The sequence below is a fragment of the Rhinolophus hipposideros genome (assembly GCF_964194185.1).
Source record: "Rhinolophus hipposideros genome assembly, chromosome: 5".
Classification (NCBI taxonomy): Eukaryota; Metazoa; Chordata; class Mammalia; order Chiroptera; family Rhinolophidae; genus Rhinolophus; species Rhinolophus hipposideros.
In genome coordinates this window covers 56,013,540-56,038,117 of record NC_138051.1, presented here as the reverse complement: position 1 = coordinate 56,038,117, position 24,578 = coordinate 56,013,540, and the positions used below count along the sequence as shown (strand labels likewise).

At 40.6% G+C, this 24,578-nt stretch overlaps 1 protein-coding gene across 1 annotated transcript; it reads left to right on the top strand.

Moving 5' to 3' along the window:
* The first annotated feature begins 1,333 nt into the window (after positions 1–1,333).
* CIAO2A (cytosolic iron-sulfur assembly component 2A) lies at positions 1,334–17,472 on the top strand. The gene is made up of 5 exons (XM_081047526.1): positions 1,334–1,637; positions 5,929–6,093; positions 11,591–11,640; positions 13,996–14,041; positions 16,192–17,472. The coding sequence occupies exons 1-5, from the start codon at positions 1,514–1,516 to the stop codon at positions 16,287–16,289; spliced, it is 483 nt and encodes a 160-aa protein (XP_080903652.1). The 5' UTR covers positions 1,334–1,513; the 3' UTR covers positions 16,290–17,472.
* Positions 17,473–24,578: the final 7,106 nt, after the last annotated feature.

The following is a 24,578-nucleotide window of genomic DNA, read 5'->3' as shown; positions in this document are numbered from 1 at the left end:
TCAAAAATATATATTGAGCATCGAATGGTGCCTGGCACCCCGCTACGCATCTGAGATATAAAAATAAAGGAGCTCCTGGCCCATTAGGTGCTTGAGGTACAGTCATGTAGAGTGACAACTCAACACGTTCAGTGCTATAATGTGCTGTGTGAGCCCAGTTAAAAGAAATCATCGATTCTATTTGTTGAAGTCGGGAGGCCTCACAAAGGAGGTGAAACCTCAGTGTCCTAAATGTGGTTGCAAGGAACTTAGGATTATCCTCTCAATTGCTGTGGAGTAAGTGAAGTTGAACAGATGGCAGGGAAATTATTAAACGCTGAACAAAATTTTCCTGGGACCTAAATGATTCTTTGCTTGTCTGGCAAGCCTCAAGTATAAATCAGCTAGATAAAACTTTATCTTTAAACAAGAGTTTAAAGATAAATGGGACATGGGATCGTTCTGCAAGATAATCCTGACTTTCTTCTCAATGGAGATAAAACTTGGCCTCAACTTTGACAAAAGAATGAGTTTGTTTTTAGCTGCAAATTCCTCTGCATCAGGAGTTGGCTCCCTCACAGGTCCGTGAGCCCCTGGAGGAGAGGGGCCGTGTCCTATCTTTGTATCTTTGGCGTCTATAGTCTAAGTCTGGCAAATTAAGTACCCAATAAATGTTTGAGAATCGATTGGAGGGATGGATAAAAAAAACCTAACACCATTAACCTTGTTATTGGCATCCATCATGGCCATGAACACTAGAGGACTTAAGGCATTCTTTTTAGGATTGCTGTCTCCAGTATGTCACAGTAGGATTCACCGGACACAGGGAAAACTCTCTCGTTCTAAGTTGTCTTTGAAGACGATTGGCAGAAATATTCAGCCTTTTTACTGGGCGTTGTGCTGTCCTGAGTCCCTATGAGACCAGAAAACGAAAAAGCCCTCCCCCCGCCCCGCCCACCGCCAGCCTAACTATCCTCACTGGGCTACCAAGACCTCCCGTTTTATCTCAACGGAAACTCACTTCCGGCCTGACAAAGAAGTAAGAAAACTGTGTGGAAGCGGCTTGGTGCACGCTCCTCCAGGACTAGAAATCACGATCTCCTTTCCCCTACCTCTTCAAGATTCATCTTTAGCTCATCCAAGGGAGCTGAGGCCATCAGTGGCGGGTAACAAACCGTTAGAGTACCGCCCCCCTCTCCCCCGCGGAAACTACAAGTCCCAGAATACAGCTCCCTGTCGTCGGAAGAAAACCTCCTACATATCCCAGCACGCAATGAGCCTCACGTTCCGCGAGGAATCTTTTTTCTCTAGTCCCGCCGAAACCAAGCAAAGCATGCTGGGACTTGTGGTCCTTGCGGCCTCCTTCCCTAAATCCTCCGCGCTACTGCGTCCGGATCCGCCTATTTTCTGCTCCCCTGGACCTTTAGGTTTGTGTTGGCCCCTATGAAGACCAGGAAGTTGATAAATCGCGAGCCCGGCTGCTGAAAGACGGTGGCTCGGGTGGGACAGTCGCCAGGGATGGCGGAGCGTGAGCATGGAGTGGATGTCGGGGCTGCTGTCCTGGATGCTGAGCAGAGTCGTGTGGCTCTCGGGCCTTTTTGAGCGGGGAGCTGCCCGGCAGCCCCGGATCATGGAAGAGAAAGCGCTGGAAGTTTATGGTAATTAATTTTACCCAGGGCAGTATTTGGCGTTATACGTGGAGGCGGGGGGTAACGAGTGCCTCACCTCCGGGCTGGGAGTAGCCACTCCGGTTTTTGCGGGATCTCGTCGGGAACGTGGGAAGCGTTTTCTCCAGGATCCTAAGTTAGGATCCTAAGTTACGCGGCATTGTGGGTCTTTCCAGGACCCAGGCTCTTCCTTAAGCTGGGTCAAGCCAAGTCTGGAAGTCTTAAACCCTGCTTTTCCCTTGTCTGCCCCACGTTCTAGTGGCACAGCGGGTGTGTAGGATGCTTGTGTAGGAAGCACAGCTGGCCTGGTTGCGCGACTTGAGTGTCTTTCTTTCCTATCCCTGGACACGCGCTCCTCCTGCCGCGGTTGAGGGCACTGCTGTGTGACTGCCAAGTTGAGGACCGGTCCAGGGTCACAACCACTTTCTTCTGCTGCAAAGTTAATAGGCAGAGATCCTGGAGAGAAGACGACGGGATAGACTCCTCGTAGCCGGCCCTGGAACCTAGGGCTTCTTAACAGAGCCGAGCTTGGAGTGCAAAAAAAGAACAGAAACACACACACACACACACACACACTATTCTCTCTTTACCCCCTGGGACCATCTTCATTGTACAGATGAGGAAACAAAAAGTGTAAAATGGTTACACAACTACCTGGAGGTCATGGTGCCAGTAAGGAAACAGCAAATACGGAAGCCCATGTCTTCTGATTCCAAACGTAGTGCACTTTCCACTGCTTCACAATTGCCTGTGACTGTCCTTTTTTGGACTTAATGTAGTACTGTTTTTGAAAACTAAAAAGAATGGATCTAAGTAACGTTCAGAGATTCCTGCTGACTGTGCGTAAGAGATATAACCATAAGATTACAAATATAATACAGGTAAGGATAATAGGCTAGGAGAAGGAAGCCAGGGATGGAAAAGACCTTTGAAGCTTATGTAGTTTACCTCTCTTGCTAGAGGCAGGACGTAGTCAACCCCAGCCAAATGATTGTTATGAGTGGAATGATCTCCACGAAGCACATAGATGCATTCTTTTCCTGTCAGACCTCTGTCTGTAGCATCTAGTGACAGCAGGGCACCGGTGATACAACTTTAGAAGAGAGATGATTCTTGCCTTCAAACTTACATTGAGGAGGACCTCTATGTACAAATACGTAACATTTCTTTATTATAGGCAGTAGAAGCCTGTAGACTTGAAAGGTACAGAAATTCAGAGGAAGGAGAAATAAAAATTCTGATTGAGGGATCTGGAAAGACTTTAGAAGGAATCACTTGAGTTGGGTCTTGTTGAATTAGTAGGATCTGGACAGATAGAGGGTAGAGGGCATACTAAAGAGAAAAGTAGAGCAAAAGTATGGAGGTGAGAAAATAGCATCTTTAGGGAATGGCAATAGGCAGGGCTACAGGTTTGTGGTTAAAAGTGGTATGATCAAAAATTGTTTTAGAAAGCAGGTTGGAATTGGATACTGAAGGTTTAAATATAAATGAAAAATTTAATGTCATTGCAGAGCTATAGAAGAATTTTATTCAGGGGAGTAATGTGAGGAGAGCAACAGCAACATTGCTTTCTTCCTAAAAGCCAAATCTCAAATCACTAGAAGACTAGAGAAGTTTAATAATGGGTGAGATTTTTCTGGGTTAAGTAGCATATAAAGAATATAATGCAGCCTGTATAAATGAGCCTTACAGAGAAAAAGCCTAGGATGAGGGGCAGCAAATTCCTTTTCAAAAACCCGTTTCCCTGAACTCCATGATGACACAGGCTTGTGTAGGAGAAGCTATGTCCTCTTTTTCCTGCCTCTGTTTTCAAGTTGTTTCTAATCAAGCGATAAGCCCAGGAGTTGCTGGACAGAAGGTAAATTTGATTGATTTGTTTTTCCAAGCTGCATTTCTAATTGAAGGGGTGCTATAAATAATAGAACAAAATCTCAGGCTTCAGCACATCAAGCCAACCCGTGTGGACTCCCTCTGCTTCTCTCCTTTCTACTTCACCACTCGTTTCTCTGCCATTCTCCTCCTGCATCTTTTTCTATAACCTCAGTAAGACGAAATCTTTCCTCTCCAAGGCCAACCCAGGTTCCCACATCCTTGGGCTCATTCTTTTCTGCTTAGTTTACCAGCCTCCCCTTCTTAAATTTTCCGCCTCTCTTTCTCTATCTGATCCTTTCCCTTGGGCTATACAACATACCCAGGCTTCCCTTAACCATGTCATTGTAGCTTTTTCTCTCTCTGTCCTTTCTCTCTCTGCCCTGCCCTTCCCTGACAAAGTCCGAGGACTACGTTTTCAGTTCCCACTCCTGCAACCTGGCTTCTGCCTTCACCAAAACTTCTACCAAAACTGCTTTCTTACAGGTGATCTCTTGGGTGACTAGTTAAAGACCTGTTGTAGTTCTTGTCAACCTGAATTTTTCTGCAGCATTTGATGTCGTTAACCACCCCTGTCTTCCCTTCCCTGCTTTTTGTTTTTTCTCCTGATTCCTAAATTAGGTGCTTTCCACAGAGCTATCCTAGGGTCTCTTTCCCTTTACATCTGTGATTTTCACACTGGGCTACACATAAGAATAACCTGAGAAATTTCTTAAAGTCTTAATGCCCAGGCCACACTCACATCAAATCAGAATCTCTGGGTGTAGGGCTCAGATATCAGTTTTTGTTTTAAGGAGTCCTGGTGATTCCATTGTTCAGCCAATGTTGAAAACCAGTGTTCTACTCATTCTTTTTTGTGATGCTCAGGGGTTCAGCCACCACTCTAGCTTTGGTACTCTTAAGCCTAATGCTGCAGTACAAAATCATCACGTATAAAATTGAACCCATTTGTTCCAGCTCCCACTCAAATTTATTCCTGTGTTTTCTGTTTTTTTGTTTTATTCTGTCAGTGTTCTTCCAGACACACTTGGAATCTGAGTCATGTTCCTTTTCTCCCCTTCATTGTCTTCTACACTTAAACAGTTGTCAAATTCTCTTGATTCTGCTTCTGACATTACTTATTCGTCTATCCCCTCCTCTCTGTTACCATTGTCAAAGGCTCAGCTTTTCTTCTTTCTCTCTTTCTCCCTTCCCTCTTTTTTCCTTCCTTCCTTCCTTCTTTCTTCCCTTTCTTCCTTCCTTCTTTCTTCCTTCCTTCCTTCCTTCCTTCATTCCTTCCTTCTCCACTCAATGAAAGGGAAACTGTTGAAGCCCCAGGGCCAAAGGGTTGGGACAGGAGGCGGCCTGTGGGTGGAGCAGGTGGCAGAGAGGCCTATTTGACCTTCTTGGGGCATAGGTTGTTGGTATGGCCACACTTCTTGCGGCAGTTGACAGCATGGGGATGCAGGTGAGAGTAACACTTGTGGCAAATCATCTTGTCACTGTTGTGGTGGAGGGAAGGCTCAATGATACTGCCCCACAGACGAAGCACCAAGTGCAGAGTGGATTCTTGATATTAAAGTCTCAGAGAGTGTGGCCATCCTCCAGCTGTTTGACCTCAAAAAGCAGACGCTGCTGGTCAGGTGGGTTGCCCTCTTTGTCTTGGATTTTAGCGTTGACATTCTCAGTGGTGTCCCTGGGCTCGACCTCGTGTGATGGTCTTGCCCATCAGGGTCTTCACAAACATCTGCATCTCTGCATTTGCTGGGGAAGCTGCTTTGCCGCCTCGTTGAAAAGAAAGCTAGGCCCAGCTTTTTCAGCTGGTATCCCTGCCTCTGCTCTTTAGTCCTGAGTCTACCAGCTGCTGGATGAGTTACCAGATGACAGTGTAATGCTGTCCACGTTACTCCTTTTCCAAAACCTCTTGAGGACATCCCGTTGCCTGCAGCTGACTGTAAAAGACCCTTCCTTGGTGGTCTGCACCAACCCTTATATTCTTCATTTATGCTGGGTTCCAGGCAAACTAAACTTCTAGTTCTTCACTTTCTTTGACCTTAAATGTTAAATATTGAAATGTTACCCGTCCGTAAAGGTTTGATTCAGATTCCACTTCCATAAATCCTGGTATCACGTTCTCCCAAGCTAAAAGTTATATCTTCCTCGTGAGCTTCTATGACACTTTCCCCATTCTTGTATTCTCCCTGCAATGTTGGATCTAAGAAACTGGATATGATCTAGTGATAATCCAAGAGAACAGTTTTCTCAAAAGGAATTTTTTGAGTAGTAACAATTTCTGTCAGAAATCTGGAGATTTGCTACAGTATTTGCTTGAACAAAAAGAAGCACTGGCTATCTGGATTAGGGCTGGCAGAATCATCCGTATTTAGAATTTTCATGTTTTCATATAATACCTTGTCTGTGATTTTTTTTTTAGATTTGATTCGAACTATCCGAGACCCGGAGAAGCCCAATACCTTAGAAGAACTGGAAGTGGTAACGGAAAGTTGTGTGGAGGTTCAGGAGATAAATGAAGAGGACTATTTGGTTATTATCAGGTTCACGCCAACAGTACCTCATTGCTCTTTGGCAACTCTTATTGGTAAAGTTTTATATCTACATATATATTTAATTCTAAATTATTCCAGCTGATACTGGTCCAAAATTACAATTAGTAGCGTGTGTCACACTTTGTGGTTTATAGCATATTTTCATGTACACTTGGCCTGTATTCGTGGGTTCTGCCTTGCGGAGCCAACCAACCAGGGATCAAAAATATATGGGGACAGAAAAGTGACAGTGTTCTGTAGTGTACTGCATAGTTAGGTCTAGGATGGTTGTGTCTGTACTGAACATGCACAGACGTTTTTTCTTGTCATTATTCCCTAAACAATACCGTATAACAACTGTTTACAGCATAGCATTTACATTGTGTTAGGCATTGTAAGTCCTCTAGAAATGGTTTCAGTTAAACGGGAGGATGTGCGTAGGTTATATGCAGAAACCATGCTATCTGATGTAAGGGACTTGAGCATCCACGGGGGGCCTGGAACCAACTCCCTGCGGATACACAGGGACGACTGCATTCATCTTCTGTAGTCCTCACAAGTAGCCTAGGAGAGGGTTAGTATTATCTTCACTTTACAGATAAGGAACCTGAGGCTCAGAGAGTTTAAGCCCAGAATTGAATCGCCAGGAAATGGTGAAGCTGAGGCTCAAACCCAGGTCTCCTGACCCCAAATGTGTTTCTCCCTCAGTTACATCATGCTGCTTCTCTTAGGTGGACATGCCTACAATTAGTGGAGAGTGGGTGTGGGCCGTCTTCTCAGTTCTGGGGATTGGAATGGCTGCTGGCAGACTAGCACTATTGCCATCACCATCTTCTCTTTTTAGCGGTTCTGTTGACATCTGTGTAGTATGGGCACAAGTCCTGGTGGGAGGGTATTTTTTGAGGTAGTTTTCTATTTGAGGGGCTGCATTCCCAGTATTTTGGATTAGTTAGCAGTAGGATATACAATAGACGTCTATAGGTATATATCTGTTATATACTTTGTTATAAAGAAGATAAAGGAAGTTTATTTTAAATCAAATGTTTATCAGTAGGAGATTGATTAAATATCAGTGATGGTGTATGTTAGCCATGGAATACTATGCAACTATAAAAAAGAATGGAGAAGCTCTCCATGTACTAATACGGAAAGAGCTCTTTAACAAACTGTTAGGAAATAAAAGCAAGTATAATAGTGCTACATTTATGTAAAATTAAGCAAAAATATACATTTGTATTTGATTGCATATGCATAAAGAACACCTGAAGAATGAGCAGCAGTGATGGGGGATGAGTGGGAGTAGCGGTGGGAACTGGTGAGATGGAGGCCAGGGTAGGAGGCAGACTTTACTGTATATCTTTTTAAGGTTTTTGTTTGTTTGTTTGTTTGTTTTAAGATTTTACTGGGGAAGGAAAATAGGACTTTATTGGGGAACAGTATGTACTTTCAGGATTTTTTTTCCAAGTCAAGTTGTTGTCCTTTCAATCTTAGTTGTGGAGGGTGCCGTTCAGCTTCAAGTTGTTGTCCTTTCAGTCTTAGTTGTGGAGGGCGCAGCTCAGCTCCAGGTCCAGTTGCCATTGCTAGTTGCAGGGGGTGCAGCCCACCATCCCTTACGGGAGTTGAACCAGCAACCTTGTTGTTGAGAGGATGCGCTCCAACCGAGCCATCTGGGAGCTTAGCAGCAGCTCAGCTCAAGGTGCCGTGTTCAGTCTTAGTTGCAGGGGACGGAGCCCACCATCCCTTGCAGGACTCGAATTGAACTGGCAACCTTGTGGTTGACTGCCCACTGGCCCATGTGGGAATCGAACCGACAGCCTTCGGAGTTAGGAGCACAGAGCTCCAACCACCTGAGCCACCGGGCCGGCCCTCTTTTTAAGTTTTTGAACCACGGGAATATATTCCCTATTTTAAAATAGGCAAGTTTATAAAAAGGATTGAAAAGGCAAATATATTATTGCTCTCACTGTTGTTGTGATTTCTGTCTTTCTCTTCTCACTTGTTCACCTGGCATCCCTCTTTTAGTGGTTCCCAGCATATGGGCCACGTCTCGAGGGTCCATTAATCCATAGATACTACTGTAGTTATTAAAATTGCAATGCTAGACAAAGCATTGTTGAATTCATATTTATTTTTTGTCATTGAACAATTTATGAATTAGCAGATGTCAAAAATACTGCTACTATCCTAATGTAAAGGAGGTGTCTTAACATATTTTGATCTATAAGAATACTTAAATAGACGGTCCATTACCCTTCTCTAAGAGCCTATAGCAAATTGATTTTTCTTTTTTTTTATTGTTAATAAATAATTGGACGTTTATTGTTAAGAGGTAGCATATTGAGTACTGTATTACAAATTGATTTTTCAAAAACGTAAAATTTATTTTGTATTTTTTCAATTATAAAAGTAACATGTTTGTTGGCAAGAATTTTGAAATGCCACAAAAGCATAAAGTAGAAAATAAAAATCAGCTGCTGTAATAAAAGATTGTGTGCTCTGGGCTAAAATTCCAGCTATGTCAGCCTGCCATTTTGTGGTCTTGGGCATGTTACTTAATCTTTCTGAGCCTCAGTTTCCTTATCTGTAAAATAGAGATAGTAGGGTATCTACAAAATTGTAAGGGTTAAGTAATAGAAAGCATGAAATAGAGGAAGAATGTTTTTTATTTCTCATTAAATATTCTTCAATTATATGGTCATGTAGATTATGTGCTAATCACATCGATATAGCATATTTTTATAACCATTTAGATTACCTCTGGCCTTTCACAATTATAAATAATACTGTGATAAACAACTTTGTCTCTAATTTTTGCCTCAGGATAAATTCCTATAAGTGGAATTATTAGATCATATGGTATAAATATTTTTAGCCTTTAGGTGGGTACATATTAGCAAATCCTTAATAAAAAGTTTTTACTCTTTGACCCAGGAATTAAGGAAATAATCCCATAGAAGAAAATAGTAGCATGTACAAAACATTTACGGTAAATATATAGTAATGAAACCTGGAAGAAACTATAGTATCCATCAATAAGGAAATGACACCAATATGACGGGATTCCATAATTCTATTGAAAATGATGAATTTAATCAAGGAATCAAAGTATCTGTGTGAGAAATGTATGAAAATGCTTGAATGATAAATTGAATTTACATATTATGATTGCAGTTATTGAAAAACTTGATGTGGACAGAGATTGAGAGAGCACATGAAATACAAATAAATGCATGTAATGGTGCCAGAATTAGGTTGTTGTTGATGTTTCAGATCTGTATACTTGAACAAAGTTTTGTCACTCTTTTTTTGGCTCTTTTGATACGGGTTTCAGTTAAGACCCTTGGCTTTTTACATGGGAGTATAGTAGTGTACCGTAGTAATTGTGTTCAATCAACACGATTGGAAAAGTCAAAGAGGAGAGCCCACTTTCTGGCCGATGTATTAGAAGGCATCTCTTATGAGCAAGTAGACCTAAGCAAGGAAAGGCACCTGAGTAATAGTGCCACCCTGACTGCTTAGGTTGTCACCTACTCAGAGTTACCCTGGTGAATAATTACAAAGACAGGGAAGTCTCAAAGGGGATGAGTGGGCAAGGCAGAGAAATCAGCTGATAGTCATCTGTGTTGACTTAGTTCAGACAAGAATGGCTGAAGGCCGGTGTGGTCCAACGTGAAGGGCATAGGATTTGGAATGATAAGTTCTAGATTCAGCTCCCAGCTCTGCTACTTGTTAGCTATGTGTTATTGACCAAATCACTTATCTTGGTTCCTGGCTGTAAAATGAAAATGATAAAATAGCAATAGCTGATTTTTACTGGATACTTATTGTATGCCAAGTACTGTTTTGAGTACATTGTATAGTAATTTATTTATTCCTCATAACAGCCTTATATATAGTGGTACTATTATAATACTTGTTTTTACTCTTTGATCCAGGAATTAAGGAAATAATTCCATAGAAGAAAATAGAAGCATGTACAAAACATTTGTGGTAAATTTACAGTAATGAAACCTGGAAGAAACTATAGTATTTATTAATAAGGAAATGGCATCAGTATGACGAGATTTCATACTTCTATTGAAAATTACTAATTTTAATTAAGGAATCAAAGTATCTGTGATAGGAAACTAAAGCCCAGAAAGATTAAGTAATTTGCCCAGGGTCACACAGCTAGTGTGCAGTGGAGCCACTTTTGAACCCAAAGTATCTCAATTATGCTACACTGCTTCTCTTTAGGATGCTTAAGAAAGTGCTTCGTGAATTGTAAGAGTTACTATTTACTTAATGGATAAAACACCTACCAACAATGACTAGGACACCTGAGGATACTCAGATGGTACACAAGCAACAAATTAAGGAAACAACGTGAGGGCAGAGGGGAGAGAAGAACTCTCTAGGCATTAAGGCAGATCCTCTAAAGGAAGACCCTCTGAAAGAAATTACATATTTTCTTTAGCGTTCCCTAATATGTATTATGGAATTACTGTGTTCTAGACTCTTAAGTCAGACCCAGTCTCGTTGTAGCTTATCTAATCCTTTTTCCTATTCTGGAATTTTTCAAACGATTCTGTTAGAAAACCTGACGGTACTTAGAAGACCAAAAGAAAATTAATTTCATACCTCCCGTAAAGATAGGTAGTCTAATAATTATATTTTGCTGTTTTGGGATGGTTTGGGGTTTTGTTATTATTATTTATTTTTAATCAAACCAAAATACTAAGAAAATGTTCCTTATAACAAGTCCTTAAGTATTAGTTGGGAAAGGAAACAAATTGCTCTAAATCAAAGCCTGCAAAGCCAAAACTCATTATTGAAACACTTTCTCTTCATAATAAGAGCAGTTTGATTTATTTTCTGCATCTAGGGTGTAGATTTCGTTTAAATTTTGTTCCTTATTTTGAGGTGGGGGAGAAGTGGAACATTGGTGTGGTGGGTCTGTTCCAAGCCCAGTTCTAATGTCTCTTACAAGTCTCAACTAGAAAAAAAGTTACTGAACTGTGACCTGGCATTGCAGTGATAAATTGAACTTCAGAAGAGCTTGTTTTAGGGAGGTAACTTTGTGCTTTGCAGTTATAGACGATTCCAACTTTGAGAAGTTTCTTGTGGTCCTTTTGAAGTGACTCTTACTTGGTTTTAAATTTTTGCATGGCCTGTTGTGGACATTCAGTAAAGTTTAATGAGTGAATTAACCTTTGTTGAAGGCAAATTCATGTAGTAGAAAGGACCTGGCGTTGCAGTGGTCTTGTGTTCCATTCCCTACTCTGCCACTTTACAAGCTCAGTGACCTTGGGCAAGTTACATTATGACTTTGTTTCATAATTTGTAGAGTGGGGTTGATAATACCTAGCTCACTGGGTTGTCATGAGGAATATGTAAGACTCTAGCTATATTAAAGTTGCAGGTATGGTGTGAGGCCCAAAGGAGACATGCCATGGATTGAGCCAAAGCTGTTTTCAGCTTCTGTACTGTATAGAGATGCCTAGACACAGCTGTATGCTTTTTCAAGAACCAATAAGAAGGAATACTTCAGGCTTTTTTTTTCTTCCATAGGACTGTGCTTAAGAGTGAAACTGCAGCGGTGTTTACCATTTAAACATAAGGTAAGGAAGATGTTCTTTGTTGTTTTATAACAGCTTTATTGAGATGTAATTCACATATCACATTCATACAATTCACCTATTTAAAGTACACAATTTAATGATTTTAAGTATAGTCACCAAATTGTGCAAAATCACTACTATTAATTTTGGAACATTTTTATCATCCCAATAAGAAACCCCATATGGATAGCAGTCATTCCCCATCTCTCCCAAACCCTCCCCCATTCCTAGGCAACCACTGATCTACTCTTTGTCTTTATAGATTTGCCTAATCTGGATGTTTTACTTATTTATTTTATGTTTTAGAATTAGTTTTAGGTGTACAAAACAACACAGTGATTAGACATTTACACCCCTCACAGTGATAACCCCAACAAGTCTACTATTACCCGTCTGACCCCATACATAGCTATTACAATACCATTGATTACATTCCTTATGCTGTATTTTACATCGTGACTATATATATATATTTAATTATAGTTGACATTAGTATTATTTTATATTAGTTTCAGGTGTACAGCACAATGGTTTGGCATTTATATAATTTATGAAGTGATCCCCCCGTAAGTCTTAATACCCATCTGACACCATACGTAGTTTTTACATTGTTGGCTACATTCCCGATACTATATTTCACATCCCTGTGACTATTTTATGGCTTACCAATTTGTACTTCCTAATGGACATTTCATTTAAATGGAATTGTACAATTTGTGGTCTTTCACGACTGATTCTCTTAGAATAACATTTTCAGAATTTATCCTTGTTGTAACATATATCAGTATTTCATTCCTTTCCATTCTGTGGGTATACCATATTTTATTTATACATTTATCAGTTGATAGACATTTGGGTTATTTCCACTTCTTATCTGTTACGAAAAATGCTGCTATGAACATTTGTGTACAAATTTTTGTGTGGGCACGAGTTTTTATTTCTCTTCCACCTAGCAGTAAAATTGCTGGATCGAATGGTAACTATATTTAATCTTTTGAGGAGCTCCTAGACTGTTTTCCACAGCTGTTCCACCATTTTACATTCCCACCAGCAGTGTACGAGTTCTGATTTCTCCACATCCTCGCCAACACTTATTATTGTCTATCTTTTTCATTATAGCCATCCTAATGGGTTTGAAGTGATATCTCATTGTGGTTTTGATTTGCATTTCCCTGATGGCTAATAATGTTGAGCATTTTTCATGTGCAAAGTCTTAAAACCAAGTAAGAGTCACCTAAAAAGGGCCATAAGAAACCTGTCAAATTAGCATTTTTATGCCTTCAAGGTACCAAACCAACTGTTTGGTTACCCTGAGGCATAGTTCTTATAGGAATAACAGGGTAAATGCTTAACTCTTCCCCTTTATTTACCATTTTTCAGAATTATGAGTCATGCATAATTTTAAACCAAAGTAAATGAATATGGAGTGATTTTATACCTGTTACTTTGTTGTCTAGAGAAAGAGTTAGAGCTGTGCCACTAGGGGAATTGATACGGTGTTTTGTCTTTTAAAAAAGACAGAAGTAGATGATCTCTAAGGTCTCTTTTAACCATAATAGGCTATGATTTTTCCTCTCATGAAGAACATTTATCTCAGTAGTGAAATAAGTATATAAGAATTAGTTCATATGCTCCAATGTTCTCTGGAAAGTAAACATTTCTTTATTATATAGCATGATTTATTTACCACAGGATTTGCAAAGGTTTGTAGGTTTGTCTCAAAAGCTCTGTTCTTCGAGGGTAGCTAATCTGAGGGAGCATGTGCTACAGGACCAAGGGGCTAGCTTAACCAATGTTACACCTGAGCATAAATTTATCAAGATAAACGTGGATGAGAAAAGGAGGATACTGAAAACTATACTGTGATCCCACTTTTGTAAAACAGGCATCCAGTCTAGGGGTGTGTGTGTGTATGTGAAATCTGTGTTAGATTATGGGAGTATAGAGAAAAATATGGAAGAAACTACACTACATTATTTATGTAGCTTTCTTGCGGCGTGGAGCAGGGAAGAAGTTTAGATACTGATTTAGGAGGAAGCAATAGAGTACAGGGGAGAGATATGCATGAGTAAAATGTATGAGATCGCATTTCTGTAAAATTGTATTAGTTTGTAGTCATAAAAGAATAATGGAATACCCTCTATAGAAGTTTCCCAGGTGACCACAATTAAAAATCGTACTCATTTCAGCACTTGTTTTAGAGAAGACTCTAAGGGATTTGTCCCGAAGTCTTTCATGGTACAAGCAGGATCTTTGGGCTTTCATCTGTGCACCCCTGAGTCCATGGTACATTTCCACCCACTCATCATCATAGAATACTCTAAATGTTTCGCTTTTAATATTTTTTCATTCTAGTTGGAAATCTACATTTCTGAAGGAACCCACTCAACAGAGGAAGACAGTAAGTGAATTATGAACTTTTATTTAAAAACAACTTCAGATGGCACTTGGAGACCAGGTTATTCTGCCAGCCAAATAGCTACTGGATCATTTGCAAAAAAGTGCAAAATCAGTTATTAACTCTTCCTTGAGGTGGGGAAACCTAGGCATTTCAAGGAAGTATTTTTTCAGTAGGATTCGAGGTGAATTAGAGTTAGACCTTGTGGATATTGACTGACTAGGTCAGTGGCTACACATCGATAAAGAATATCCAGCTCTAAGAACTTTGATTTATAAGCTCTAACGAGGACTCAGTTCTTTTCCTTGGTGGTGGAACAGAGAACTGTGTACTTGAAATTGAAATTGAAGATCTAGCAAGTAAAGCTTTAGGGAATCTTGGGGTAGGTGTTGTCTTTGTGAATTAATGTATTAAAATAGGAGTGGGAAACCTTTTTTATACAGAGGCTCTCTGGCCTACAGAGAGAAGTCAATTGGAAGCCACTTAAAACTAGCAGAGAGGTGGAGTTTGGGAAAGCAAAAGACAAAATGTTCCCATAACCTATGTGTTACATTAAAAACAGAATAGCATTTTATTTACAAATGATAGAGTGCAAATAATGAGAAATACATTCAAAGTGCATGTTGTACTTAGCTTTCATTGCTAGCTAATTGAAAACTTGGAAAAAGTCAGCAGATGAGGGGAAGAAAGGGACAGTAATAGAGTCAGAGTAACAATAAGACAGACACACAGAGGAAGACAGTGACTCAGAAAAACACACGAAGGAAGAGGTGCAGGAAAACACGAACATAGAAAAGAGCTGCAGAGAGCGAAGCCCATTGCTTTCAGAGGAACAGCCCATCCAGAACACTTTTTAGATATTGTCATGTAACCTACCAAAACCATGTCCTCTTTTGACAATTCCCAATATGTAGATTATTTTACTCCTCATGGGTTAAATTTATTCAAATCCCGTAAACTCATGACTTCTACCACTTAATTTAAAGAATATAAGAGTTCAGGTACCCTAAATCCACTCTTGTTATATTTTTGAAACTCCTCTTAATTATAGGATTTTATAACACCATAGTATTAATATTAAGCCTTATTCTGGATTTTTCATTTACTAAGTATTTATTGAGTGCTTTTTTTATGTAGGCAATTTGACCTTTGAGATACAGCCTTGCCGTTGTGGAGCCTACATCATAGTAGGAAGAAACAAAGAATTAAAATTGTTTATGTGGGAATATATATGTTTTCTACATGTGACATTTTAGCAGGATCCCAGAAAAGTTAGCCCACATTAAAAACATGAACATCTCTCTTTTGAACTTTTCCATCAGGAGTGCTTTTAGCAAATTATAGGCAACAGATATGGGCCAGTACCTTCATTATGTGAAGATCCATGCAAACTGGTTTTAAAAAAAAAAAGACTCAGCAGATTAATAGAAAGAGACGTGAACAGAAAATTCACACAACAAGAACTAATAAATAAACATGGGAAAATGTTATCTGACTGTGAATAAATTGCAAATTACAACAATAATTGGAGCCATTTTTCACTTCCTCTTTTATGTGTGTGTACGTGTATTTGTTTCTATTTAATACCGGGTATTTTTGGCAAACCGATAGCTCATGTATTGCTGTTGAGAATATAAATTGGTAAAAAATATTAAGAAGTAATTCAATGATATGAATCAAACCATAAAGATATTTATATCCTCTGATCTAATAATCCCACTTTTAAGAATGTTTCCAAAAAAGGAGGCTATATGTTTAAAGGTACTCACTGTGGCATAGCCTTCATAATTAATTTAGAACACTTATAATTTTTGCTGTGTTAAATAACCCTACTGTTTAAAAAATAGGCTTAAGGGGGGAAAAGAACAGTTTTCAAAATTGTGTTTACTCTGAACTCTGAACATAACTATATGGAAATATGTATATGGCCAGACTGAAAAGAAAGAAATGAAAATAGTTGTGGTAAAGTAGTAGAATTATAGGGAATATTTTTCTCTTTATGTCTCTCTTCCAGAACTTACGAATAATTAGCCAAAACTAGCTTTAAGTTCTCAAGGAGTTAAATTTTCTGTTTTAGCAGGCTAATAAAATAGTGTCTGTTGTCATATACTGATGCAGTTTTTTCTGCTAACTTTTTTCTGTGTGTTTTGCAGTCAACAAGCAGATAAATGACAAAGAGCGAGTGGCAGCTGCAATGGAGAACCCCAACTTACGGGAAATTGTGGAACAGTGTGTCCTTGAACCTGACTAATAGCTGTTTTAAGAGCCACTGAACTATAATTATTTGATGTAGTTGTTTAAGCTCTTTATAAAATATGAAAGACTCATGTTTAATACATAGGGGATTTGTACCTCAAAGCATTTTTTTAAAGGATGATTTCCAAGCAAGATTTAAAATTATAAGGTAGTACCTAGAATGTTCAGTGTATAACATCCTCAGGATTTATAACACTTAAATGATCAGACAAGAAAATATTTTCTAGTTGTTACGTGTAATATGAATTGCTATTTTTCTGATGCCCATTCTGATACAACTACTTTTCATGTCAAATATTTACCAGGCCCAAATGTATTCAATTTAAATCATTACTCTGTAAAATAAATAAAACAGAGATGATTCTTATAATGACACACCTTAGAATGTTTCTTATTGAATTGTAAATTTCAGTGTCAATGTCAACTCTGAAATATATTTCTAAAACTTTATTTTCTGATTAGTTAGAATTAGAGATCTGAGAACCAAAAAGAACCCTTAAGGTTAGCCCTAGGCCCTGCCTTCCTTCAAGGAGAGTCCTGGACCCATTTATAGATAAGGAATTGATGTACAGAGGGCCAGATGATATGTATAATTTTGAAGATCAAGAAGTCCCCAAAGATGTTTTGATTAAAACAATCTAAATGGTCTCTTTATGTGTACTTTGTTCAGTTTGTTTGATCATTTGAAGTGTAACAGGGTGTGGTAGGCAGCCTCCCCGATGACCCTTGATAATCCTCAATTCGTGCCATTACATAGTTTTCTTCCATATTGAGTTTGAGCTGGTTGGTATGACTATTAAAGAATCAGAGGTGACAGTGTGTGACTTCTGAGGCTAGATCGTAAAAGGTGTTGCTGCTTTCACCTTGATCTATTGGATTGCTCATTCTGTGGAAATCCAGCTGCCATGTCATGAGAACACTGGAGCACCTCTGTGGAGAATTCCACATGGAGAAGAATTGAGGCCTTCCACCAACAACCAGCACCAACTTATAAACTGTGAGTGAACCATTTTGGAACCATGTTGGAAGTGAACCAGGTTGGAACCATGTTCGAAGCAATCTTCTATCTTGGACTGGAATCTCACGAGACCCTGAGCCAGAATTACCTAGCTAAGCCACTCTTGAATTTCTGACCCAGAGAAGCTGTGACCAATAATAAAAGTTTATTGTTTACACCACTAGGTTTTGGGGTAGTTTGTTAACGCAGCAATAAGTAACTAATATACAGGTTATAAAAATGGAACTCTTCTGCCTCAAATTTTATTAAGGATACAAAGGGGGAAACAGGAAATCTTGTTTTATAGCTCTTGAATTCCTTTACTACTTAAAGAATATAAGTTTTGAGAGAACAGAGGATTTGATAAGATTGATGAAGAGATTTCTTTGGATAAAGCTATTGCTGTGCTGAGTTTTCGCATCCCCTTTTGGCAGAAGGGTAGGGAAGTGACACCTTCACCAATGTCTGCTGAGGGGAATTTCAAGGGGACAACTCAAGAGAGTTTGGAAATGTGTTCTCTGCAGTTGGAAGACCCAGAAAACTGGTGCCTGACCCAGGCCTGAGAAAGACAGCAGGAGTGGGCTAGCGAAGGCTGTTATCTGACTCCTGCCTAAGAAATCTAGAGGGCAAAAGAAAGGCAAAGCTAGCTGCGTCCTTGTGGCAAGAGATGCATGAATTTTTCTCACGGACCGTACTGTGGGGTTTGTTGACTTTGTCCAACAGACCATCAGCAAAGCCAAAGACACCTCAGCAGAAAGGCCTAGACATGAACTGCCTGGTGCCCGAGGACTGAGGAGAGGACAGCAAGTGAGCAGACCGGATGGAGAGGCATCTAACGGGCAAGGGGCACAGTGGGAACCTCTGGTTAGCTCATGAAACTGTCAACCCAAGAAAAAGCCAGCTTTAACACCAGGCAGGCCCAGAGCACAGGGCCAACCAGGTAAGTAAGAACTGCTCTGTCTCCAGAGCTTCTCCCTCAGCTTCTGAGGCCGTAGTAGAAAAGCTAGCAAGTGGGTGAGTTGAGGAAAGGAGAGAGCAAAGGACTCCATCCCATTGCTCAGCTATAGGTTTTAGGCCTAAAGCAAGCTCAAATTAGCATAAGATTTAATGCCAAGTTTGTAGTGTTGGCTAATAGATGTGACTAGATACTTTGACTTGATGAGGTTACATAATTAAAAGTGACAGGAAGACTAACAGAAATCATGTCTTTACCAATGGACAGAGGAAGATCATATCTCTATAACAAAGTTTCAAATGATAGTGGGGGACAAAAATAAAACTACGAGGTGTGATAAAAAACTTTGGTGAATGTTTAAATAAAAACTTACAGTAAAAGACACGTTGCCATTAATCCTCCTCAAAATACTCCCCTTTACTTTGAACACACTTATCCCATTGTTCTTGCCACTTTCTAAGGCAGTTCTGGAAGTCCTCTTTTGCGAGTATCTTTAGTTGCGTTGTCGTGGCTGCCTCTGTCCTGAATCATTTTGACTATGGGGAAGAGCCAGAAATCACACGGTGCCACATCCAGTGAATAAGGTGGATGAGGACACAGTAATGGTTTTATGTGACAGAAATTGCTGTACCAGAAGCAATGTGTGACATGGAGCATTGTCATGATGGAGGATAAAACTGCCCATTTCTCAGGCCATTTTCTACAAATATGAATAACATCAAAGTCATGTTAATTGTATTTCTTGACCTCGATGGAACTGTGCGAGCTGAGTTTGTACCCAGGAAAGGTGAACTCTGAATATTATAAGGGCTTATTGGAGTTTAAGAAAAGATGTATCAAATATTTGGTGATGGAAGGAGAACTGACTCTGGGTGGTGAACACAGTGGGATTTATAGATGATACAATACAGAATTGTACACCTGAAATCTGTGTAATTTCACTAACAATTGTCACCCCAATAAATTAAAAAAAAACACAAAACGATGTACATAGAAAATGGCCTCAAAAAGGGGCAAACGGTTTCATCCTCCATGTCACACATTGCTTCTGGTACAGCAGTTTCTGTCAAATAAAACCATTACTGTGTCCTCATCCACCTTATTCACTGGATCTGGCACCGGGTGATTTCTGGCTCTGCCCCATAGTCAAAATGATTCAGGACAGAGGCAGCCACGACAACGCAACTAAAGACACTCACGAAAGAGGACTTCCAGAACTGCTTTAGAAAGTGGCAAGAACAATGGGATAAGTGTGTTTAAAGTGAAGGGGAGTATTTTGAGGAGGACTAATGACAATGTGTCTTTTACTGTAATAAATTTTTTTTAATTTAAGCATTCACCGTATTTGTTTGATCACACCTTGTAATTCTTATACCACATACTGGTTATAAAAATCCTGTTAAGACAAAGAGTGAAAGGACAACTTGAAGCCGAACGGCACCCTCCACATCTAAGATTTAAAGGACAACAACTTGACTTGGAAAAAAAAAAAAAAAAGCCTGGAAGTACACACTGTTCCCCAATAAAGTCCTGTTCCCCTTCCCCAATAAAAATATTTAAAAAAAAAAAATCCTGTTAAGCCATCTTGACTTCTGCTACGGCTCTGCACTGTGGGAATGTCTCAGCACAGCTTTATCCCCGTCTTCTCCCTCTCTGGAGATGATTAAAAATTCTGCTATCAAACCACAGACGTTGTGGCATTGGAGCACTAGCTTTGGGGAAATGTCACTATTGATTCCTGATCTTCTGCTTTAAAAGTTCCATGTTTCCCCGAAAATAAGACCTAGCCAGACAATCAGCTCTAATGCTTCTTTTGGAGCAAAAATTAATATAAGACCGGTATTATATTTTATATTTTATATTACATTATATGTTATATTTATTATATTAAAGACCCAGTTTTATATTACAGTAAAATAAGACTGGGTCTTAAATTAATTTTTGCTCCAAAAGATACATTAGAGCTGATCATCCGGTTAAGTCTTATTTTTGGGGAAACAGGGTTCTCATTGACTCCTCTCTTTCCTCCAGATCTTAAAACTCTGTCACCTACCATACATAAATAGACCCAGAAGTAATGAGATGTTGCTGATCTTTACTTACCACGTAAGCACTTCTTTCTACATTACAAACCCACCCAGCAAGGTCCTTAGCGCCCACACTGAGTTTCTTACTTTACAGCTGTCTGCAATGCAGGGCCAGGGCAAGAGCTAGTGTACCTGGTGTACGCACTGTTCCATATTCTCCCACCCCGTGCACACGTGCAAACACACATGCTTTTTGACCAGCTGCCCTCTAAGATATGAATGAAGGCATTATCTGAGGGGGCACTGGGGTTCATAGCCCAAGGTCAAATTCACACTAATCCTCAAGTTCTGACCATTTCTCATCACTGGAGCCCTGATGGTCTGGGATACCCAGGAAGCTATATATAGGACTTATATATAGGATATATATGTAAAGAGCAGGGCTGTCTTTACATCCGCTTCTCATGAAACCCTGATACTTGAGACTCTCATTACCAGTTTCAGGTAGCCAGAGTATTGAAATCAGAAATCCCTAGTGGATGCTTTCTCCAAGTCATATATTTACTCATTGGTGTGCTCATCAACAGATATTCAGTGAGCACCTTTCAAGTATCAGGCATTATCTTAGGGGCTGAGGATACAAAGATGGATCAGCCACTGTCTTCCTGGAGTTCGTACTTACGGGGTCTCTGTTTTCAGCCCCTCTCTTGCTGCAGGCAGTGAGTGATGCAGGCTCAGTCTCATCTAGTGCCTGAACTTGTCCTGGCCAGGTAAACATGGAAGCTAGACAGCCAGGACCAAAGACAAAACCATACCCGAGGGACTGTCCAGTGAGGAGACCACTGATGTGCAACCTGAAACAGGTCTCAGCTGCACGTGCCCCCATCCTGCTGGCCCTGCTGCACTTGGAAGTTAGATGTAATGCCGCGGTCTCCACTGCTGCCACAATGATCTCAATCCCTACTGCTTTGTGTGACTCACTCCAGCCTCAAAGTCCTAGGTGGGTCTCTAATGGGCTGATCCCAGGTAACATCTCCATGTCCTGGCTACCAGGGAGAAGGGACAAAGAACGTGGCCTTCTATATGGGGAGGCCGACTCTCCCAGCAAGACTCAAGTGGTGGGAATTCCTCACATGCAGTAAGAGGGTTCCAATGACTAATGTGCACTATATTAATAATATATTTAAATGAATGTTGTGGGGACAGAGTCCCGGAGAGCAGCTTCCAGGCTCTCAGCCTCGCGTGTGGAGGTGCTGGCTGGGATAGCGAATGACGATCAACTGTGATTGGTTGGCCATCAGCTGTAACCGGTTAGCCAATTGGCTACTGATGTAACTGGGACTGCGTTGATTGGTTGGTTGGTTGGTAGGCAGAGAAGTGAATGGCGGACTGTGGATCATGTGGCTACTACTGCCTGTGTCTCCCGGCTGCCAGAGAGAATATAGTGGTGTGACTCCCCTATCTATCGCTGCATGGGAGGTCCTTTTTGGCCTCACCATGTCCTGCGTTCTTATGTGGGGGGTAAGACCAGAGGCCCCGCAGGCCGCCCTGCACGACAATGTGTACTTTATGAATCATGATAGCATCTACGTACAAGTGAAAACTAGAGGTATACAAGATGTATTATCTACTCCCATCTAGTCAGTAAACTTTTTCAGAAAAGGGCCAGATAGTAAATATTTTAGGCTTTGCATTTCTGTTGCAACCATTTAACTCTGTTCTTACAGTGTCAAGGCAGCCATGACAATATATAAATATATATAATTTGTTTGTGTTCCAACAAAACTTTATTTATGGACACAAGTTTGAATTTCATATAATTTTCACGTCATGAAATATTTTTTTTTAACCATGTGAAATATAAAAATTCCATTCTTATAGCTTGTGGGTTGTACAAAAGCAAGCACTGCTTAATTTGGCCTGTAGGCCATTTGCCAACCCCTCTTCTATAGGAAAGATTCTTAACCCTTTTGGAAGGTCTCAGACCTCTTTGAGACTCTGACAAAAGAGATGGAATGTCTCCTTTCCCTAGAGGAAAAAGGCACTCACATGAAGCTTTGCATGTGACTCCAGAACTTTCATGAATTTGCTAAGCAGTCAGTGGGTCTGAGGTGAATAACTGGTGTACAAAGAATGCTAGCTAAGCACGTGACCTCCCATTCCTTCCATGACTCCTCAGAGCCTGGGGCTCACAGCTTTGGTTGGGAGCCACTACTTTCCTAGACCATAACCAATAATGAAGAAGCTTTCTCAGCTCCACTGTGAAGCAACTGCTTTGTTACCTAAACTGCAGATGTCTCCAGCAGGATACAATCAACTGTAATCAGGGGAGGACTGTTTATTAGGAAGGAAAAGAATTGCTGTAAGAGTCGCATTGCATTTATAACCCAGATGGTATCCCACATGTGTTAATTCAATGGCAAAAAACAAGCCATCGAACTGTGAGGGTGGAAACTCATCACTGATGCACCATTAGGGTAAACACTGTTTTTTTCTTTTTCCTTTATTTTATTTTTTCCTTTTTATTTATTTATTTTTATTATTAGTTTCAGATGTACAAAAGAACGTACTAGTTAGATGTTTCACCCCTCACAGTGATAACCCCTCCCCCAATCTATTGCCCCTCTGACATTGTATATATCTATTACAAAATTCCATTGACTCTATTCCCTATGCTGTACTCCATTTCCTGTGACTACATATATATTAAGTTATAGTTGACATAGAATGTAAACACTATTTTTAAAGCTGCTGGTGGGTGCTGAGTATTTGTTATGTTATTCCTTATATCTTGGTGGATATAGTATGAAATATTTTACAAATAAGAATTTTTTAAAAAATCCACTGGATCTATCCTGGGCCAGTGTTTGTCCCTGACTCAGCTTAGACTGCCTATAAGGCAGGGGTGAACTCAGTCTCTTTGTGAACTTATTTGGGTCAGATGTGCTGGGGTTGAGGGGGAAGATTGTGTGGGCTGTGAGGTTCTCTCTGAGCGCCGTCAGTGTCACACAGACCTGTGACTCTCACGAAGGAGGTGGTTCAGAGCACAGATGCTGGTGCTGTCTGTGGAACAGTCTGCCACTTGTTCTAATCCTGGACTTAGCCAGTAGTAGCTGTGTGACCTTGGACGAGTCACTGAATGTCTACGTGAGTTCCCTCCTTTGTAAAATGAGAATGATAAAACTACCTGTTTCGTAGGACTGTTACAAGGATTCAGAGGGAATGCTAGTAAATGCTGCGTACAATGCCTGGAACATAGTAAATGCTTTATTACTGTTTGTTAAATAAAAATAGAGAAGAGGGCCCGTTGGTGCTAAGTTACTACTTCGTGGAGGCGACAGTTTTCCTCCCCCAGCTGGGTGCGATTACCTGGGGAGCACTAGATGGCAGCAAAGCATGGTTCCTCAGTGCTAGCTTCCTGGTTTCCAGGCTCGTCCACAAACCAGACAGCACTGACTGCTTAGTGTCAGCTGTCCTGGGTGTTCCAAGCACCTGCCGAGGGACCCCCCCCCACACACCTGCTCAGGTCACACTCACCACCACTGGTGAGCCTAGTCAGAGGCTTACTAAACTGTGCCAGTGTGGGGACAAAGCTCCAGAAAGCAGTTTCCAGGCTCTCGGCCTCACATAGAAAGGGGCTGGCTCAGGTAGTAAATGGCCATCAACTGTGATTGGATGGCCATCAGCTGTGGCTAGTTGGCCGTCAGCTGTAACCAGTGAGCCATTGGCCACTAATATAACTGCCGTGGCTACGCTAGCAGGAGAATGGGGGCTAGCAAGACGATGGTGGCTGAGCCTGCAAGCGGAGCAGTGAGGGTTGCGGACAGTGTGGCTCCTGCTTCCTGTGTCTCCAGCCCAGCCGCCAGCGAGAATATAGTAGTATGACTTCCCTACCTATGGCTCCGTGGGTGTTCCTTGTTGGCCTCACCATATCCTGCGTTCTTATGTGGGGAGCGGGAGCAGAGATCCCACAGGCTGCCCTGCATGACAGCCAGATCACACTGGGTGCATTGCAGTCTGCACCTTTGTTCTGATTGGGGTGATTATTACAAAAAACTTTCTTACATATGGATTACTTTGCCAAAGGTTATGAGTAATTTGGAGGCTTTTGATACGTATTGTTGAATTGCTCTCTGAAGAAATTGTGCCAATTGCTATACCACTAAGAATGCTGGGTTTTGTCCCTTTTCCATACTACTATTGGGTATTATCATTTAAAAAAACACTTTACCCAACATGGGGGGGGGGGGGTTTAAAATGCTATCTTTTTTCATTTGTGTTTGTTAGCTAAAATTAAATATTGAA

Coding starts and splice junctions, on each gene's coding strand:
- CIAO2A (XM_081047526.1), top strand. CDS start 1,514: ATGGAGTGGATGTCGGGGCTGCTGTCCTGGATGCTGAGCAGAGTCGTG. Junction 1,638..5,928: donor GAAAGCGCTGGAAGTTTATG/GTAATTAATTTT, acceptor TTTTTTTTTTAG/ATTTGATTCGAACTATCCGA. Junction 14,042..16,191: donor CCACTCAACAGAGGAAGACA/GTAAGTGAATTA, acceptor TGTGTTTTGCAG/TCAACAAGCAGATAAATGAC.